At 42.8% G+C, this 21,951-nt stretch overlaps 1 protein-coding gene across 3 annotated transcripts in view; it reads left to right on the top strand.

The window, feature by feature from the left end:
- The window catches only part of MBTPS2 (membrane bound transcription factor peptidase, site 2), a 57,086-nt gene that overhangs the window by 28,496 nt on the left and 6,639 nt on the right, over window positions 1–21,951 (top strand). For 2 of the 3 annotated variants that reach the window (XM_014524840.2, XM_025215852.1), the window contains 6 exons: window positions 706–824; window positions 3,251–3,431; window positions 8,242–8,336; window positions 11,791–11,986; window positions 13,878–13,953; window positions 19,486–21,782. In XM_014524840.2, the coding sequence (XP_014380326.1) occupies window positions 706–824; window positions 3,251–3,431; window positions 8,242–8,336; window positions 11,791–11,986; window positions 13,878–13,953; window positions 19,486–19,708 (890 nt within the window). In that variant the 3' untranslated portion in view covers window positions 19,709–21,782. Of the gene's footprint in view, window positions 1–705; window positions 825–3,250; window positions 3,432–8,241; window positions 8,337–11,790; window positions 11,987–13,877; window positions 13,954–19,485; window positions 21,783–21,951 lie in introns of those variants that run through there. The other variant, XR_003096301.1, reaches the window with a different exon arrangement.

Raw genomic sequence — 21,951 nt, forward strand, 5'->3', positions numbered from 1 at the left:
TGACTCCAGAGTCATTTTCTCAACTTTTACATGGAATAATCAATGAGTGGAACTAGTTAAATAAATAAAAATAAAGAAAATATAAATAGAAGTGACTGATATCAGAAGCTGATTTAACACATCAGTTAAGTCCAGTTCCAAGTGCTTATAAAGTAACTTCCACTAATTCAGTGGTTTGACTTCCTTTAAAACATTGGCAGCAAGCATGTAGTGTTTGTTATTTTTATTTAATTTTAAAGTTTTGATAAATAAGGATTTTAATGTATGTTGTCATATTTTTCACATTTAGCTTTAAACAAATATTTTTAAAAAGAAAATACATTTTATTCATAAAAATTCCTATTTTTTACATCTTTTTATCTAGATATCTATATCATTTTAATCAAGTAACCTTTTTCTTTCATCTGGTATACCCATTTGATCAAAGATACTTGGCAGAAATCAGTGTACTGCTCACTGGGTCTATGAAACGTATTTAAAGAAAAAGAAATTCTTTAAAGCTGTACAACTAAGTGAAGTGAATGGTTCACTTAGGTTTGTAAGTGGTGTACATGCCTGAGGTATTGGAAGATTGGGGCTTTTATTCATGAGGCAGAAGGGTGACTATATTTCTAGTTGCTTGCTGTTCAGAATGTTTTCTTTGTTGCTAGTGCCAATATTTGTTTAGACAGCTAATTTTTTAATTATTATTAATTTTTTTTTTAGGAGTCTGGCATAATTTTGTTCTTGGTGTGGCAGGTCTCGTAGTTCTGTTCCTGCTGCCAGCAATTCTTTTCCCTTTTTACTACACGGGTGTTGGAGCACTTGTCACTGAGATCACAGAGGTGAGAGCAGGTCTTAAATTATTTCATTTAACATACTGTATTACCTGAAATACTGTACTGGCTGCCATTATGAGGGTAAAATTTGATCACTCCATAAAGAGATTAAAAATCCATCTAGTATTTGAAAGGATTATTGCTACAAATCAATCATTGCTTGATTTGAAAGGATCATGGTGGCCTGAAGAAAGAATTTAGGCATATGCATATAATTCATTCATTACATTACAGACTTTTGATTCTTAAGCTTTTCAGTATTGGCCCATAAATGTTATGGGTGGGAATTTCCAAAGTGCTAAAATGACTTTGTTTCAGCCATGTTGGTCTAAGGACATAGGCAGACAAGGTTCTTTGGGTAAATCTGATATATTTTATTAGATCAGCTAAAATAGTTTGAAAAATTCTTCTTTGCAACCTTTCAGGTACAAACACCCTTAGTCAAATCCATTGATTATTTTTTTCAGTAAAATTTGTGACTGTCACCTAGGCAGTTTTGAAAATCCCACCCTGCATCTGACAACTTGAATAAAATGATAGCATCTAAAAGGCCATCTGATAATTGGTGAAAGAATATATAACATTTTTGATAATTTTAAAAATTTGAACAGCAAAAGAACTACATAGAAATAAAATTATAAAATAATATTAGTGTTAAAGGCTATTGATTTACTTTTTATCAGAAGCTATTTTATTTAAAAACAGAAAATAATGTACATTTGCTGCCTATGTACATTTCCTTCATTTTTTAATATTAGAGCCAGAATTTTCTAATATTCAGTCTTAACTCTTCATTTTTGTTTGTGTTATTTGAATAATTAATCCAGTTTTTTTTTATATTGGATTTCACTATTGTAAGTCCATTTTTTATAATATGCATTCTTTTTTTTTAATTTGATGATAGCATCATACAGGAAAATCCAAACACAATTTTAAAAAATGATGGCATTCTCATGTGGTCTTTGGTTTTATTTGCAATTGAAGTGGAATGGGGAATGGGTCTGACTCCCATGTGTCAAGTATCCGGACGTATGATTTTTTTGTAGTGCAGACCACCACTAATGAGCCAAACAACAACCCCCAAACCTACAATTTTCAACCTGATATAGCATATTGTATTTTTTGATCAACCAACGTTATTTAGCAAATGCTTGCCTGATTTTCTTTGCGTGATATTAATAAGAATATGGTAGAAATAGTTGAAGATTGTTTGATTTTTTTTGATATTTTGGGTGAATTCTCAGATTTATTTCTATTTTTTTAATTGAATTGAACAAAACCAACCCTAGACGATGAGAGAGAGAGAGAGCAGTGATCATTTGGTATTGTAATATGAGACTGTGCAGGGGATCCTCTGCTCTCTTGGTCAACGGAAACTGGGAGCCAGATAAGGCAGCTTTCTGAGCTCCTGGAAAAGTTGTTTCATCTCATCTCAAGCAGTCAGATTCTCTGATAGCAGAAATGACAGACATTTGGTATTACTTAGATCAGTGGTGTTCAACCTTTTTTCCCCAGCAGGCCAGATGTACGGTGTCTGGTCTGACCAAGGGGCAGATAGTAGCTGTGATCCAGCACCCAGGACCAGCTCTGCAACCATGCAGAGTGGGGCAGAGGCAGCTCAGCCTGAGCCCAATGCTGCAGGGGGGGAAGGGGACTTTACCCTATCGTGTGGAGGTGGGGGAATTATGACCCAGCATTGGGGGGGAGGGAAGGGGGCTTGACCTGCCTTCAACCCAGCCCTGTAGGGGGGAAAGGGGTATGACCTGACCTCATGAGGGGAGGGATTTTGGCACAGTCCCAACTGAGCCCCATGGGGGAGAGGGCCTGGCCTGGCTCTGACTGGGCACACAGGGCTTGGGTTTGGGAATTTTTCAGGGGTAGGGTGGTCATATTAATGGCCACCACTCCCCACCCTAAATTTCCCAACCGTTGGGGAGCCGTGCAGGCCAGATACAAAGGCCTTAAGAACTGTGTTTGGTCTGTGGGCCAGAGGTTGAGCACCCCTGCCTTAAATAAAAGATGAGCTGACATAACTTGTGTCCTCCATGGGGCAGGAAGGAGACGTGTACGTTGATGTAACATCTCCCAGAAGTATTGTTCGAGAATTAGGGGTATTACCTTCTCTCTCTTGAATCTAAAATGACAGGAAAAACAGTATTCCATTGTATAAAATGGATTGCCTGGATTTCAAATGTCTTTGGGATATTTGGAACATTTGGATTATACATGTTTATATGCATGTGAAGGAAGCCACACTTTATGGAGGCTTTTGGGGTTTTTTTTTAATGCCCTGGCTAACATTGAAATCAAAATAAATTCTGTTTCTGCAGAAAAGATAGGGTGCCTGAGAATTTTTGTTCATTGGAAGAAACTGATTCTAGCATTATTCAGAAAAGATATGACAAGAAATCTATCACTTTTTTCCTTTGAAGGATTCTCCTGCCAATGGACCAAGAGGACTTTTTGTAGGAGACCTTGTTACGAATCTACAAGACTGCTCAGTTCATAATGTGGAAGACTGGAATTCCTGCTTAGGAGAGCTCTCACAGAAGCCTCAAACAGGCTACTGCATAAATGCAGCAGTACTACAGCAATTAAGCTTCCCAGCTAGAGGTACAACTGTAGATACTCCTTCTAATTATGTAGATTATAGTTGTATTGTTACTCAAGGGGTACATTGGGTTTAGTATTTGTTACTAGGCCAGTGTATTGGTTTATCAAGTTTAGTCTCCTGTCTTAAGCAGTAGTTAGTATGTGATTCGTTTTTTAAAAAAATATGTTGGATAGGGAGGAGGAAGAAGAATGAATTCCTGTTACCTTGTAGCCAGTTTAGTTTATGACATGAAGAAACATTTGAATTGCATGACTACACTTATTACCAGTAATAACATTATCCAGCTCCAATTTTAATCCGGTTACAGTAATCAACTCCATGACCTTCTGAAGTAGTAAATTCCAGATGTTACCTTACTACTACGATTGCTTCAGTGGGAAATCATTAATGCCATGCAAGTTTGTGGGCTGCTTAAATTAACAATCGTCTGGCTTATGATTACAATTTCTGAGCTAACCCATTACTTGCTTTGTGTGGTATTTTTACTTTGTCTCTTAAATACTGAAGATTTTTGCAAATAGGCAGTTAGTTTTGTTTTTTGATTCAACACACTCCTTCTAGAGTCTTATCTTCTATTTCCTTTAATTTTATACATTAGAGTCCTTGTTAGTGTAACAGCTTGGCACTCATTAATGCAGAAGAGAAATTAAGCAAAATGAGGACAGCAAGCCACGGTTTAGTATGAAACTAAAAAAAAACAAACAAAGTAAATCCAATAAACATAGAATTATAGAAAATAGGGTTGCAATTAACCTCAGGAGGTCATCTAGTCCAGCCCCCTGCTCAAGTCAAGATTGTCCCCAACTAGATCATCCCAAAGCTTTGTCTAGCCGGTTCTTAAAAACCTCCAAGGATGGAGATTCCACAGCATCTCTGGGTAACCTGTTCCAGTGCTTTACTACCCTCCCATTGAGAAAATTCTAATATCTAACCTAAACTTCCCTTGCTGCAAATGGAGACTGTTGCTTCTTGTTCTGTCACGTGCCACCGGTGAGAACAGTCTAGCTCCATCCCCTTTTGAATTCCCCTTCAGGCTGTTGAAGGCTGGTATTAAATCCCCTCTTAGTCTCCACTTCTCTAGATTAAATAAGCCCAGTTCCCTCAGTCTTTCCTCCATAAACCATGTGCCCCAGCCCCCTCACCATTTTTGTTTCCCTCCACTGGACCCTCTCCAATTTGTCCATGTCCTTTTTGTAGTGGAGGGCCCAAAACTGAACACACTACTCCAGATGTGGCCTCACCAGTACTGAATAGAGGGGCATAATCACTTCCCTTGACCTGCTGGCAACACTCACTAGTGCAGCTCAGTATGCCATTAGCCTTCTTTGCAACAAGGGCACACTGTTGGCTCATATTCAGCTTATTGTCCACTGTAACCCCCAGGTCCTTTTCTGCAGAGCTGTTGCCCAGTCAGTCAGCCCCCAGCCTATAGTGATACATGGGATTATTCTGTCCTAAGTGCAGAACTTTGCACTTGAACTTGTTGAACCCCATGAGATTTCTTTTGGCCAAATCCTCCAATATGTCTAGGTCACTGAATCCTAGTCCTACCCTCCAGCATATCAACTCCTCCCAGCTTGGTGTCATCTGCAGACTTGCTGAGTGTGTATTCTATGCCATCTTCCAGGTCGTTGATGAAAACATTGAACAAAACTGGTCCCAGGGCTGACCCCTGGGGCACTCCATTTGATACCGGCTGCCAACTAGACATCAAACCATTGATTACTACTGTCTGAGCCTGATGCTCCAGCCAGTTTTTCTATCTACCTTACAGTCCATTCATTCATCCCAAACTTCCTTAGCTTGCTTGCAAGAATGTTGTGGGAGACAGTATCAAAAGCCATGCTAAAATCAAGGTACACTACATCCACTGGTTTCCCTGTGTCCACAGAGCCAGTCACCTCGTCATAGAAAGCAGTCACATTAGTCAGGCATGACTTGCTCCTGGTAAATCCATGCTGACTCTTCCTAATCACCTTCTTCTCCTCCAAGTGCTTAGAAATAGATTTCTTGAGGATCTGGTTCATTATTTTTCTAGTCAATTAGGTGAGGATGATTGGTTTGTAGTTTCCTGGGTTCTCCTTTTTTCCCTTTCTTAAATATGGGCACTATGTTTGCCCTTTTCCAATCATCCAGGGCATCTCCTGATCACCATGAGTTTTCAAAGATGATGGCCAGCAGCTCTGCAGTCACATCAGCCAGCTCCCTCAACCCTCGGGTATATAGTATCTGGCCGCACAGACTTGTATGTGTCTAGCTTTTCTAACTTAACCTGCTCTTTCACCAGTGTTGGCTGCTCACCTCCTTCCCACACTGTGCTGCCCGGTGCAGTAGTCTGGGAGCTGCCCTTGCCTATGAAGACTGAGGTGAAGAAGGCAGTGAGCACTTCAGCATTTTCTGCATCCTCTGTCACAAGGTTGCCTCCCCCATTCAGTAAGGGACCCACACTTTCCCTGATCCTCCTCTTGCTACCAACATACTTGTCAAAACCCTTCTTGTTACCTTTCCTACCCCTTGCTAGCTGCAGCTCCAATTGCAAATTAGCCTTCCTGACTTCATCCCTGCATGTCCAAACAATGCTCTTATACTCCTCTCTATCTATTTGTTCAAGTTTCCACTTTTTATAAGCTTCCTTTTTGTGACTTAGGTTACTGAAGAATTCCTTGCTAAGCCAAGCTGGTCTTCTGCCATACTTGCTAGTCATCCTGTGCATTGGGATGGTTTGTTCTTGCACCTTCAGTAAGGTTTCTTTAAAGTACAGCCAGCTTTCTTTTTCTGAAGTCCAGGGGCCTTACTCCAGTACTCTCCATCCTTCCTTTCCTCAGGATCCTGAACTCAGTCTTCTTGTGGTCACTGCTGCCCAAGTTGCCATCCACTACTACATTCCCCACCAATTTATCCCTATTTGGGAGTAGCAGATTGAGAAGCACGTGGCCCCTAGTTGGCCACTCCAGCGCTTGCACCAGGAAGTTGTCCCCAACACTCTCCAAAAACTTCCTGGATTGCCTGTGCACTGCTGTATTGCCGTCTCTGCAGATATCAGGATGAGTGAAGTCCCCCATACGAACCAGTGCTTATGATTGGGAAACTTCTGCTAGCTGTTTGAAGGCCTCATCTACCACATGTTGCATTACGCCCAGAAGGTCTTTATAGATTAAGTCAAGCAAAATGCAGTAGGAACAGTATTCCAGAGGTGAGGTTTTAGTGCTGAGCAAACATGGAGCCACATAATTTTTTAATAAAAAAAATGTTTTTAAAATTGTATGACATGACCGCAAACTTCCTGCAGCCATTTTAACTGTCCTAACATGATATACAGAAAAAAGTGGAAGTAGCTTTAAATAAAAACTGCATTTCAGACCCATCAGAGCTTTAAATGTTGTCACCTGTATTTTGCATTACATGTAAAAATACATGGTAAGTCAGATACTTGAGCACATTTTGTTTTGATTTATTTTGCTCCCCCAAAACTGAACCTTCTTTCACATTTAAAAGCAAATCCTGAGCCAAAGAGTTACACTACAGCTGACAGCTGGAATTTACAGGGGGATTTTAGTCAGAAACTAGTGACTCAAAATGAAATGGTAAGTCAGCTCCCAAGCTGGTAAATTAATAGTTTGAGTCACTCTGAAAGACTTTTTAATTGGCCTGGGATGGCAAATAAGAACCAACCCTCAGATGTTTATATCTCCCAAAGGTGTGGGTATGAGATCTCTGCTGTCAACAGAAGTACAATTTCAGAGGTTAGAAGTTATAAAACTTCCTATTCCTTAAGTCTCCAAATCCTATTTATACTGTATTATCAGTGTCTTAAACTTATTCCAAGCCCAGTTGGTGTGTATTGTGTTAGCAGCCCAGCTGAACCAGTCTGTCTGCATATTTTCAGCAGTGAGCCTCCAGCAGTGATAATTATTCCTTTGAAATGTAATGAACTTTGTTCAAACTGCAACAGCTGTCATTCATCAAAATATCAACAGTTCACATATCAGCTTCATTTCTAAATATTTAGTATTTATAATGTTCTTATTTACAAATGGACCACATCGATGAGAAAAAAATTAAATTGGTGTGAAGCCATAAAGAAACCAATCTTCTAAAGGCCTCCTAAAAAAAATAAAAAAATAAAACCAGCTTATAAAAGAGTTAATGTAATGCTCAGTCACAAGTAAAAAAACCTCTCCTTGGCTAGTCCTAGAGCAGGAGATGCCAACTCTTGCTCATGCAGGCTCCAGGGTCTGAAGACTTATATAGATAGAAGTCAGATAGTGCAGTGGTATGTAGGAAGTTCACAGCCCTTGTTTACATTAGCAAGGGCACTTATTTAACTTCAGTCAGCTAAAAAAATCTGTTATAGTTAAACTGGTGCAGCTCCTTGTGTTTTTAGAATGACTCAATATACATTTAGTTCGCATTGAAAAGTCAGGTGCTAAACCAAGTTTAAGAGTGTCTTAAGTTCAAATTTTGCACAGGTCTAACTTGGTGTTAACTGTAGGCAGATCAGATTATTTAGTAACTCCTAATATGTAACAAAAGTGTAGTAGTCTGCCCTTAGTATCACAAGGGGATTTATTAAGATGAAAAGATATGCATGTGGGAGAAATGGCTGAAAACTGGCAAAGTTCTTAGGATAGCAAAACTTATTTTCAGTTATGGCTGACAGGCTCTCCAAATGAATTTTTATTCATTAAACAGGCTGCAGAAATGTTTGATTTTATTGAGAGACTGATTTTCCTGCTTTGAAATAAAGTGCAATTTATTATAAATCTGTCACTTGCTCCCTATATGAAATTAATTGGTTGTGTTCTTTAGTCTACAGAAGACTTGATGGCACTGTTGAATGCTGTAGTAACAACAGCCTCACAGATATTTGCTTTTCATACAGCAATAATTTGAACAGCCACCAGGTAAGTTACTTAGGCTGATGTTCAGATTGGTAAATCACAAATGCACTTAAAAATTGTAAATGTTTAATTATAGTTATACATGGAAAGTGCAATGTGAGCACCTCCAAAGCATTTGATAAATATAAGTTACATTTCTCAGTACCCATAGGAGTTAGGCAAACAGTAATATTCCTGGTTTTCACTTCAGAAAGCCAAGACATGGAGTGGTTCTTTAATTTTTCTGAAGGTCACACAAAGATGTGGTAGAGCCAGAAATGGATTCCAGGCCTCCCAAACCCGTACAACTAGCTGAGAGGTCATTCTTTCTCACTTTGTTTCAACTCTCCTACATTTTAAGCTTTGAATGGAGAACAGCGGTGAATAAATGAGCCACAATAGCTCTTGAGAACAAGGGTTAATTGCTCATCATGACTTTGATTCTGCAGGTGCTGAGACTTCTAGACCCTTATCCAACAAAGCATTTGAGTGCCTGGTCATCATTAAGCATCTGAAATCAGTGGGGTTGCTCAGAGGGTTAAAATTAAATGTTCTTAAGTGCCATGCTGGAGCAGGGCCTGAAGAGTTCAGCACCCTACAAGATCAAATATTTTTCTACATTTCACCCTTAGTCTTCCTGAAGAATAAGGGAAAATGTAAAGTGTTTCTTTATGATTAGGCACTCATCATTCTCAAAATATAGGAATTCATACTAAAAGCAAGTGTTTGGGAAAGTTCCAGATAAACAATTGTGGAGTATGTCTAGCAGTTCACTCAGCCATAGGAAAGTATAGGTTACAGTAGAGCAGGGGTGGGCAAAATGGTGGATCTGGCTGGTGGCCGGACTCCATTTCCTAGCAGCCCCTGCCTGCATGGCTGGGGCCAGTTTTCCATGGAGAACCCTACAGAAGCTGGGCTCTGATATTGGGAGGCTGAGGTTCCGTGGAGACTGGCTCCAGCAGCATGGGCAGGGCGTGCAGCAGAATGCAGAGCTGCTCCGGACCCCAGCTGGGATATTGTGGCAGTGACAGCATGGTCCGGAGCTAGGGAACAGCTGCGATGTGTAGCCTGCATGCCTCTGCCCGGGGCAGGGGGGGCTTGAGGGGCTATAGCTACCTCAGAATTCCCCGTAGTAATCCCTCTCCTGCACAGGTGGTGGCAACCTAGCCTGTCCCTCTCCTGCCCACAGCACAGTCCCTCTTAGTCCTCCCCATCAGGAAGAGGCTGGTACTGCTGCTGCCTGCCAGCACTGCTGGGACCAGTCTTCTTGGAAACCCTGGCTCTGTGCTATCACAGCAGGGCTTCTGCTGGGGTCAAAATCTGGCCTGCAAGCCAGACTTTGCCTGCCTTTGCACTAGAACTATCCAGCTGGTAGCCCACTGGCTGTGTGCAGCCTGTGAATGGTTAAATTATGGCCCTCAAGGTCTCACCCAGCCACCACTCCCTGCCATTGCTTTGGCTGGAAGAGCAGCTAGAGTCTCTGGATTTCCTCTCTTAGCTGCTATTTCCTGCTTCTGCCCCAGGAGACAGGACAGGGCGACCCAACACAGGGAGCTGAGAGTGAGTCCAGACTGCATAAGGGGTTAGAGCATGCCCCAAAAGGGGAGCGGTTGTGGAGCAAGGGGGAGAACTATGCCAGTGAGCCCATATGGTACAGCAGTGTGGGGAGGAGCTTCCCACGCCGTCTTGCGAAGCAACAGGGGAGCGTCTGTGTAGTTCATGGCCCACACTGGTGCGGCTTATGGGGTATGTAGCCCCCAGGAGCTTAAAACTTGTACAGCCTGAGTTACAGCAACCCAAGGTAATATACCTTAATTTTGACCCTCACTGCTTACCTTAGAAGAAGAGACTAAATCAGTTCCCAGTTAATGGATGTGCCACCCTGATGTGAAGCTCCCAATCCCCTAGGAATTGAACAAAGACTATTGGGGTGCAGCAATAAAGATTTTCTTGGCCAATACTGATAGCTGATTATTAAGCAGCCATATCGGCTGATACTGATCCGGTAGCTCATTTACAGGAATGCAGCCCTGCAACTTGGAGATCAGCATCCTGCTGGAAAGTCTGTAACGGGGAAGAGGCATGGGGGAAGGAAGGGACGTGGGGGCAGCAGATCAAGGCCCCCATGGTGATGGAAGTAGTGGGGCAGGGGCTGGGGCTGGGATAGGCCCTTCTGAGCCAGGGCGGTGAATGGGACCCTGGGGTGGGGTCAGGATGGCCACTCCAAAATTCCCCATAGCCACCCCTCCCAGTTCCACCACCGCCTGCCCTGCACAGCTGAGTTCACCCCACTCCCAGCCCCCACTCTCCCCCTCACTGGGAAGAGGCTGGTGTAGCTCCTGCCATGGGCAACTCATCCAAAGGGGGTGGGGGGCAGGGCAGCTCCCCACCACTGCACACAATCCCGGGGGAGGCATGGGGGCATGTGCCCCCCCAGATTTGCGCGTGGGGCACAGGCAGGTTGCCCACTATGGGCTTAGGGCCACACTGCCCCATGCCCTGCCATAGGGTGTCAAATTCACCCCCCTGGCTGGGCAGTGCCTACCTCTGCCCCACTCTCTCCCTCGCTGTGGGCATCTTGCCCCTTCCCTCCCTCCACACCCCGCTCCTCCCCCACACTACAGCAAATAGCTGATAAACTCCTACTTGGTCTACTAGATCTTTTCTCCCCTGCAGGGTATAGACTGGAATGGAAGTAGTTTGGATTGAGTTTAATGGAAAATGAGCGACACAAGCTCATGTGCCAGGGTTATCAGCCTTGCTGTTGGCTGAAATCTCCAATCCATCTCCTTTCCTAGGCTTGGGACAGTAGAGAGAGAAATATTTTTTTTGCTTGCCTTTAGGAAAATTTTGTAAATCTGGTGTAAGGGATCAGGAAATAAAATCCACTTCCTGATGGCTTCTATTCATGTCTCTGTCTTCCTGACCTGAGCAGAAGGCAGAGAGATCATAGTCTCTCTGTCTGTAGAATGAGTGGGTGCTGTTGTCAGATTCTAGAAAACTGTGGGTTAGCTCAGAGTGACATCTTAGCAGTCAAAAGTGCCAGAAATGTTGTGTGCTGTAGCTTTTTGTTTGTTATAACAAAAATGTAAGTTCTTATGAGTACCACTGGTAGAAAGGAAATCAAACCCTGTAACGAGGCCCTTACTCCGTGCTGTAACACGGTCCTGGAATATTTCCAGCCAGCCTGGTCATCACCAGTCATGTGTGCAACCCTGATATACCTACATTTAGATTTTGTGCTTGTGTCAGTTCATATTGATACTAATCTTGTGCACATAACCTTCCCCCTCAAAACTGGTAGATTGCAGTGCTAAATGTGGATGCATCAGTCACTGTACAGAAGATCTGAAGGGCATTCAAAGATCTCCATCTGCATCAACATGGTCAGGATGTAGCTCTAACATGTAGTAGTTTTTATTTTTGATCTGTCATAAAACCCCCTAAATTAGATAATGACTTCAGTTTTCCTTTCCAGTATACCTGTTTGCCAGCACGAAAAGCTATTGAGTCCAGCCAAGTTTGTCGAACCAACACAGATTGCCAGAAGAACTTTGTTCCAAGTTTTTGTGTGATACCTTCTGTAGAAAACCAAACAAAGTTAATCAGGGTGAAGCATCCACCTCAGGTTGACATGCTGTTTGTAGGACACCCCATGCATCTTCAGTATACAGGTTTGTGTTGTGTATGAGAGGGCTGATTGAATAAGTTATGGAAGGGCTTTTCTGTATGGTGGTTCTGTGCAGAATCCATTTGTAGTTCCATTTCTTGTTGCCTCTGCAGGTGCATGGAGTAGTTAGAAATAAAAATTAAATACCCACAAGATACGGAGATAATAGAAGCCATGTGCCACATTTCAGATTATTTTAAAAAGCATGAAAAGATCATTTCTCTGATAGATAGCACTTATCCTAGCAGAACCTTTTTGTGAAATTGTACATGTACATTTCCCAATGTGAACTCAGAGGCTTTGGAGTCATTATAAAGTTTTCAGGTGAAGTCATGCACCAACCCCTCAGTTTGTATTGAGACATAAAACAGCTGTTGGTTTTAAACCCTGAATCTGGGGCTAGATTGTTACACACTCTAGGAAGCCTACTCATATCCTAGGTGCAGGTATGTAGGAGAAGTTCATTCCCTCCCAGGAACATGAGAGTAGAGGGTAGATCCTTCACGTTACTCACCTGCTGGCTAAAGGGCATGGGCTAGGTTGTAGGCTGAGGCTGATTTAGGTAATGGGTGCTGGTTTACTGCTTCTTCTCCAGCAGCCACAAGAAAGGAATATAATTTGGTCTCCAGTGTGTGCCTCTGATACATAGCCTGTCAGGACTGATTCTTTGTTGTGCTATGAACTGTCCCTTGTCAGGGCTATACTTGAGGTTACAATCTGGTCCTTTGTGTGGAGCTTCCTTGAAATCACTGGGTTTTCTTCTGAAAACCATGTTCAGAAATTATGCTTATTCAAGAGGAAAGATAAGAATATAGCTAGATACATTCCTAATTAGAGAGAAACTTAAGCATGTGCTCAAATTTCTAGTTAACCTGAATATTTCCTTCTGCTGGATACATTTTTATACTGGTATTATTGATTACTTTTTTAAAATGTATTATGTTCTTCTTGTTTGAAGTATATGCTGGTAGTCTGACACACAATAACTTTTCACGTTGGGATTTTTTAATTTTTTTTTTGGCCTGATTATGTTGGCATGAATGCCTCATTTTGGATTTGTGACATTTCTGCGTACAGCAGCAGAGATCTAAGAATAATGTTGGATAATTATTTTAAGCTCCCTTTCTTTGGTTCTGCAGCTGAACAAACTGAAGGTACTCCAACAACAATTGTTATTGTTCTGTTTTCCAATATCTTGCTGATTAGAGTAATGGAATTTTAGTGGACATTTCCCTTTAAGCTCTAATTCTGCAAAACAACCTGCTTTATTGTCACGCAGTCCTAAAAGAAAAAAAATCGGGAAGGAGCTATATTATTGTTGCCCCTTGTGACCTAAAAATTTAGTCCTACTCTGGAAAGTTGTTTTGTGAAAAAACAATTTGCAGTGCTTCACTGTGTTTGAAGGGTTGCCATATCAAATAGCCATTTTTTTATTTTCAAACTGAGCCTTTTTCCATCCGAGCCATTACTGGAAAGTGGATTTGGCCTCTTAGTTGGGTAGGGTTCTTTCCTTTATTGCATGTAAGTAGCAAAAGTAAAGTTTTATGACCTTCAGCCCTTATCCTGTTTTGTGTGGCATGCATGTTAGTGCATTTGTTTTCCCATGCACTGCACAATTCAGGTTAAGGGCCAAAAGTAGATCACTTTATAGTTTGCCCAGGAGTAACTGACTGAAACTTGGTAAATAATTTTGTGGGGGGAAAGGAGTAAGTATAGAATCGTTTCCTTTAGCTGTGTAAATTTTAAAATGGGAAAATGGTTTAAAAAAAAATCAATCATTTGGTTCTTGCTTTTCACATGGCAAGTCTGATTTTTCCATACAATTCTAAACTACAAATGGTAGTGTTATGTTTCTTATGCAACATTTTTGTTTTTCCATTTTCTTTCTGTTTCAGTGAGCCTCAGCAGTTTTGTACCACGTCACAACTTTCTAAGCATAGATCTACCTGTGGTGATAGAGACATTTTGCAAGTATCCTTTGAAGTGCGTGTTCTTTTTAAAACAAAAAAGAAATTGTTTAGACTCGTCAATCCAGCTAGTTTTCAGATGGATAGTATTACTAGTTTTATACAGGGCCCGTTCTGTTCTGTAGTGCACTGGGCTGCAATGCTGAAACATATCTGTAAGACTTAAGTTATACCTTTCCAAATTGATTTTTTGCTCATGTGACTAACTGAAAATGCTTTGCAATATTTATCAGAATGTTTTTGGTCAATTTTATTTGGACCATCTCCTCTTGGTAAATTTTTAGAGAACTTTGTAGCAAATTTAAATATAATATATATGTAATGGAATATAATATTCACAGTATTACATATAATATAATGAGCGAACAGGCGCAGCAAACAGGGGAAGCAGTTTGCAAGCAGTCCACTAGCCAGCTCGCAGGTAAGTTGCCTTCCCCACTTTGAAGGGGAGCCTTTAAACTTTGTGAGAAGGAGCAGGGGAAAAAGGAGGGACCTTTTGGAACCAAGGAGCAGTAAACAGGCTAGCTTATAGGCAAGTTTGGTAGGAAAGGTCTGCTTGGAAGAAGGGCAGCAAGAGAGAGGTGGAGGATTAAGAAACCCAGGGAAATGCCTGGAGGATGTCACAATGCCAGAGCCACTGCCTCTGCTTTCACCTGTGAGGTGTCTGTCCAGGCAGGACCACTCACTGTCAGGGCTTCAACCCAGGTCCAGGTTTGGCACCGTGGAGACTGTAGCTTGCAGATTCTTTCTGGTGACGACTAAGTTGGGGAGTGCCTGCGCTGTGAGCAGTGCCTCCTGGTGGTGTCCCTCAGGGAGAAGGCAGGAGAGCTAGAAGAGGAGGTGGCAAGGCTCTGAAACATCCTCCACTGTGAGGACTTCAATTCAGTGCTGATGGAGACCTCTAGGACTGTGGAGGGAAGGACTGCCAAAGGCAGTGCTAGAGAAGAGAGAGGATATATATTCCCAGGAAGGTGGAAACTGGAAGCTTGTGACCTGGCAGCAAGCAGAAATCTTCATCTCCACCTGCATCTGTTTGCCCGGAGAACAGACATGGAGCCCTAGCAACAGAGGAAGAGGAGCATGTTCCATTGGTAGAAGAGGACAGGCCACACCTCACTAAGGTGAGAAGGATTGAAACCACTGCCACCAAGATGAAACGATGGGTGGTGGTGGCTCAAAACTCCCTTCTGCGGGGGACAGAGGGATCCATCTTCTGGCTTGACCTGTTGTCTTAGGAAGCCTGTTGCTTGCCCAGAGTCTGGATCTGAGATGTCATAGGAGCATTACTGAGACTCATTTGGCCCTCTGACTACTACCCCATGCTGCTCATCTATGTGGGCACCAGTAATACTGCCAGGGGAGACTCTGAGTAGATCAAAAGTGACTGCAGGGGTCTGAGTGCAAGGATGAAGAGGACAGGGGCTCAGGTGGTGTTCTCGATCCTTCCAGTCAAGGGGAAGGGCCTGGGCAGGAGCAGGCATATCCTGCAGATCAGTGCATGGCTGCTCAAATGGTGCACTAGGGCTTTGACTTGGACCATGTGATGTTGTTCCAAGAAGAAGGATTGCTGGGAAGAGATGGGATCCACCTGACAAAGAAAGGGAAGAGCATCTTGGCAGACAGGCTTGCTAACCTATTGAAGAGGGCTTTAAAATAGGCTTGCGGGGGGATGGAGACCAGAGCCCTGAGAGAAGCGGGGATGTAGGGGACCTGGAGGAAGTGCAAGCAGGAGGGGGCAACAGGGGAAACGTTCTTATTCTTCCTGAGAAAGTAGGGCAATCAACTAGTTACCTCAGGTGCCTGTACATGAATGCACAGAGCCTGGGAAACAAGCAGAAGGAATTGGAAGTCCTCATAGTCGCAGATGTGATTGGAAGATCAGAGACTTGGTGTGATGGCTCTCATGTCAGGAGCACCGTCATAAATGGGTATAAACTATTCAGAAAGGACAGGCAGGGGAGAAGAGGAGTTGCACTGTATATGAAAGAGCCATGTGATTGATCAGCAGGGATTCTGGTTTTCTCTGATTTAAAAAAAATCCCTAATGTCCAGATTTAAAAAAGTAACCCCAAATCCACATTTTTCCGTGATTAAAATGAAACACCACTATACATATATCTATATCTAGAAGAACTCCATTTTTAATCATGGAAAAATGTGGATTTGGGGTTACTTTTTTTAATTGGAGAAAACCAGTATCCTTGGTAATGACCTTGGACTTAAGAAAAGCAGACTTCAACTCACTCAGGGAACTGATAGGCAGGATCCCCCTGGGTGAGTAATTTGTGGGGGAGAGGAGTCCAGGAGAGCTGGCTGTACTTTAAAGAAACCTTACAGAGAGCACATGAACAAATGATCCTGATGCGTAGAACTACCAAGTATGGCAGAACACCAGCTTGGCTCAGCAGGGAACTCTTCAGTGAGCTAAAACACAAAAAGGAAGCTAATAAGAAGTGGAAACTTGCACAAACAACTAGGGAGGAGTATAAGAATAATGGTTGGGCATGCAGGAGTGAAATTGAGAAGGCCAAAGCACAGATAGAGTTGCAGGTAGCAAGGGGTGTGAAGGGTAACAAGAAGGGTTTCTACAAGTATGTTAACAGCAAGAGGAGGATCAGGGAAAGTGTGGGTCTTTTACTAAATGGGGGAGGCAACCTAGTGACAAAGGATGCAGGAAAGGCTGAAGTACTCAATATCTCTTTCACCTTAGTTTTCACAGGCAAGATCAACTCCCAGACTACTGCACCTGGCAAAACAATTAGGGGAATAGATGAGCAGCCAAAAGTAGCAAAAGAACAGGTTAGGGACTGTTTAGAGATGCTGGATGTGTACAAATCCATGGGGCCAGATGGGATGCATTCAGGAGTGCTGAGGGAGTTGGCCTATGTGATTGCAGAGCCAGTGGCCATCAGTTGGTGATTGGGAGAGATCCCAGCCGATTGGAAAAGGGCAAACATATTACCCATCTTTTAGAAAGGAAAGAAAGAGAATCCAGGCAACCACAGGTCTGTCAGCCTCACCTGAGTCCCTGGAAAAATCATGGAGCAGATCCTCTAGGACTCCATTTCTAAGCACTTGGAGCAGAAGGTGATTAGGAACAGTCACCATGAATTCACCAAGGATAAGTCATGCCTGACCAACCCGATTGCCTTCTGTGATGAGATGACTGGCTCTGTGGATGTGGGGAAAGCAGTAAATTTGATATACCTTGACTTTAGCAAGACTTTTCATATGGTCTCCCACAATATTCTTTCAGGCAAGCTAAGGAAGTATGGGTTAGATGAATGGGCTGTAAGGCGGATAGAAAACTGGCTGGACCATCAGGCTCACAGGGTAGTAATCAATGGCTTTATGCCTAGTTGGCAGCTGGTATCAAGGGGAGTACCTCAGTGGTCAGTCTTGAGGCCAGTTCTGTTCAGTATCTTTATCGATGGCCTGGAAGATAGGATGGAGTACACCCTCAGCAAGTTTGCAGATGACACGGAACTGGGGGGAGTTGTAGATATGCAGGAAAGTAGGGCTTGGATTCAGAGAGACCTAGATAAATTAGAGGATTGGACTAAATGAAATCTCCTGGGGTTCAATAAGCAGAAATGCAATGTCCTGCACATAGGATGGAACAGTCCCATACATCACTGCAGGTTGGGGGCTGACTGGCTACGCAGCAGTTCTTTAGAAAAGGACCTGGGTTACTGTGTACAGTAAGCTGAATATGAGCCAACAGTGTGCCCCAGAATCCCAAGAAGGCCAATGCCGTACTGGGCTACATTGGTGGGAGTGTTGCCAGTAGGTCAAGGGAAGTGATTATGCCCCTCTATTCAGCACTGGTGAGGCCACATCTGGAGTACTGTGTTCAGTTTTGGGCCCCCCACTACAGAAAGGATGTGTACAAATTGGAGAGAGTCCAGTGGAAGGCAGTGAAAATGGTTAGGAGGCTGGGAAACATGATTTATATGAGAAGAGGCTGCGGTAACTGGGCTTATTTAGTTTGGAGAAGAGATGACTGAGGGGGGATTTAATAGCAGCCTTCAGCTACCTGAAGTGGGGTTTCAAAGAGTATGGATCTGGACTGTTCTCAGTGGTGGCAGATAACAGACAAAAAACAATGGTCTCAAGTTGCAGCAAGGGAAGTTTAGGTTACATATTAGGAAGAACTCTCACTAGGAGGGTAGTAAAACACTGGATCAGGTTACCCTCTTGTGGACTTTTCATCCTTGGAGGTTTCTAAAACTCAGCTAGACAAAGCCTTGACTGGGATGGTCTAGTTGGGGATGGTCCTGTTTTTGAGGTCCCTTCCAACCCTAATTTTCTATGATCCTATGGTAAACTCTTCTGGCAGAAAAAAATGATACATTGCTGCCAGTTTCTGCACGGAAAATCTATGAGTGTTGCCTTTTTGGATCAGTACTTTGAGCCAAGTTACACTGTAGGATTTTTCAGTCCCTCCTCTCCCCCCCTATAGTTTTTTCCTTGTGAGAGGAAAAGAAGAACCAAACCACTCAAGAACCTCTGTCCTAAAAACACCTTTGGTGGTGTTGGCTTTAGGTTTTATATACAGGTGTCTTTTGACAATGGCTAGATTGATATCTCCTACAAACTAAAATCTCTAGGGGCAGATTATTCAGGGGTGAACCTAAGGCCATGAAGGCTGATGTATGAACTCTTGCCAATCTAGCAGCAGCTAAAAGGGTACAGTGACTCGCATGTGCTTCTGAGTCATACTTATTTTCCAGCTTTTAGATGATGGGCTAGGTAGAAACTCACAGCTGGCCTATAGCAGCAGTATTACCAACCACTGACCAATATGCACTCAGTGGGCACATCTATATGTATGTGCATTAAGTTTAGTACTTGTAATAACAGGTACCTGTAATAACAGATACTAACTTAATGCACCATAATTGGTTCTGCTACGCAGTAGCGCTGGCGCACATCTTTTAGGTGACACTAGTGCGCAGTAGACTAATTCTGCTCATCAGCACATTAGCACAGCTTTTGCTGTGACATGCTAATGTGCAGTAGAATTAGTCTACTGTGCTTTGAGCATCCTGTGTAGATGCACCCAATATGACTTGGCTTCACTGGCCAGTGAGAGGGGAGAATAGACCCAGATTCACAGATTGCCTGGCTTTGTCCAGTAGTGGAGCATGTTGAAGAACATCCCCACTTATTTCATACTATGGCATAAGTTTGTAGGCATATACACAGAGTCAGAATCTAGGTTAGAGTCCTCAAAAACTGCAAAAAATAGTTGAGGAAAGTGGGCAGCTTTAGTGCAAACTCTTCATCTAATGTGCCAGCTTTGAACTCTGACTTAAGGGGAAGAGAATTTTTCACTATCAAAATGATAGTTTCCTTTAAGTGGATTCCCCGAGCTGAATCCCAGAATGTAATTTTGTGATTGGCATTCTGTATGGTGAAGAACAACTCATATATTCTTTCCTACATGCTAGCAATAAAAAGGGAATATTTTTCTTCCAGAGGTTTATCTTATGGTAGGCTGTTTTCTTTATGAACCTTAACGAATGTCAATTAGATATCTAATTTCACTCTCAGGGGCTTTGGCAGTTATCAATGCAGTACCGTGCTTTGCTTTGGATGGCCAATGGATATTAAACTCTTTTCTGGAAGCCACTCTTAGTTCACTGATTGTAGAGAAACAAAACAGAGAGCTTGTTGGCTTTTTAATTTTGCTTGCTGGCAGTGCACTTTTGGCTGCCAATGTAGCACTGGGACTTTGGATGGTGACAGCAAGATAGTATGTTGGATAAATTTCTGCATTGGACCATTTCCACAAATTCTACAAGAAAAAATAATGATTTTTTTTATTGTCTTTTAAGACTTTTTTTGTATGAGGGGGAAATGATTTTATTTAATTTATTTTGGAAGAAGGATTGATGGTGATTTGGAGAAAAGTCTGCAGAACCTTGTGAGTTTGATCATGGAAACACTGAAAGAAAAAATAAGACCGCATCCCTTTAACTGTAATATTGTGTTTAAAGCACTGTGATCATTTTAGAGAAATTGCATCAAAAAGATTTACAAGAGAAAAACTAAAGCTTGATTCCAAAATGAGGGAATTTGGCACTGAACTCTTGCACACTGGCAAGGGGAAAACATATTAGCTATATTTTATCATTTAAATAATTATGGGACAGTCTCTGTCGGTTGAATGAACATATTTCCGTGGTGGAATTTTTGGTTAATTTGTTGTTGTACCAGTTTGGCTCTCAAAAACTGATGTCTGAGCTAATTTTAAATTAGTGAAAGTCTGTATAAATTATAGCAACATGTTAATGAAGAGAAGGAGACACCATATGTTGTAGTACCATTCCTTTCCAGCTGGCCTATAAGTCTGAAAACATGTTGTCCTTTCCATGTAGATGGAAAGCACCAATGTCAGATATGTGGGAGGATAACAAAATCCACATGTCTGTGTTCCTTAGTACTACTGAGAATATTTTAGAAAATAATATTTTGTCTGTTGGCAACAGCCTGAAAATAGCTTGATGTTCTAGTCTTCTAGTGAGAATCCTACTTACTGAAATTAAGCCATGTACAATTATTCAAAAGTGATTGTAAAGTGTTGGGTTTTTTTTCCTGATTCATATAAGGCCAATAGCCTACACCAGAGTTGCATCTTACTGGATGTGTCTACATGTTCATTTGATACAGAAGTAGTTCACTTGCAAGTAAATGCTCCTGGGCAGGGGTCTACATGTGCAGAGAAGCGGGAGCCGATTTGTTGCTAATAGCAGCAAACTGCTTCCACCTCATGGGACCCTGCAGTGGGTCCCTGTTGCCACCAGGGGGAGCTCTAGGTTGCCCCTGGGTGCTAGCCCAGGAGTTGGCAGGGAGCGCCAGGCCAGGAGACACCTGTCTCCTGGCCGGGGCTAGGATAATGCACCCTTCACCCAGTGGCTAACTGCTGCATATCAGCTATCGGATCAGTATCGGCCGATATGGCTGCTTAATAATCAGCCATCAGTATCGGTCAAAAAAATCTTTATTGGTGCACCCCTGATTTCTGAACCAGGTAACCTAGCTTGTGTTCCACGAATGTGTGGCCAGTCCCCATAAATAAGCTGCCCAAGTCTTAGTCATCCAGCATCCAGGGTACAGTGTCCCCTCGCCCCACCCTCTTGTTCTCTGTGGACAAACTTTCCACCTCCTGAACTCTACTGCCCATGAGATGGTACTGGACCAAACCAGCTCTTCCTCCTGCCTCTGGGTGTGACCTGGCTAGGCAGCTTGCAGGTGCACAGACCAGTTTGGAAGGGAGGGCTATGGAGGATCCAGGGGGAGAGCAAGGTAGGGAGAGAGATCAGGGTCCCCATAAGCTGGGCCTTCCTGGCAGGAGCAGGGACAGTGTCCCTGTGAGCTGGGACTACCCAATCCCCATCTCAGTTTATTAAAACATAAGGCTTTCTTTAATTTACATTTTATTTCTTTTAAAAAAACATTTATTTTACGCTTTAGTGGCTTCAGCGGCTGATGGACTTCATTTTACCATTCAGCCCCCAGCCACCATTCCCACTCATTGCCTTTTGACCTCCCACTTCACTACCAAGTCCCCTCATTAAATTCTCCCCCTTTCCAGCCTGATGCTCCTACCCCCAGCAATGCAACCCTCCAAATTATCCCCACCTAGAGGTGGGATAGAAGCCTATCCTGACTCTCAGCCCTCTAGCGGCAACTCCCAGCTGTAGCCCCTAGTCAGGCTGCTGCTCACCAGCCCTCTAGGCTAAGTACAGACAGTAAGAAAGCCTGAGGCTGAATCAATTCCGTCTTTGCAAGTTAGTCTAAACTGCAGAGATTAAACTGAGAAACTAGACACACACTTATTATTGATTCAGGAAATGCAGTCACATGCCTGCAGTGGCTCAGGCCAGAAGCCGGGGAGCACTAGAGCACAGCTCTCTGGCTCCTAGCCAGCCTGGGCTGTGTTTGCTGCTTCTTCCTGCTGCCCCTGAGGTCTCTGGGATTTGCAGTGCAGAATCAC

The sequence above is a fragment of the Alligator sinensis genome, unplaced genomic scaffold, assembly GCF_000455745.1.
Source record: "Alligator sinensis unplaced genomic scaffold, ASM45574v1 scaffold926_1, whole genome shotgun sequence".
In the NCBI taxonomy this organism is placed as follows: Eukaryota; Metazoa; Chordata; order Crocodylia; family Alligatoridae; genus Alligator; species Alligator sinensis.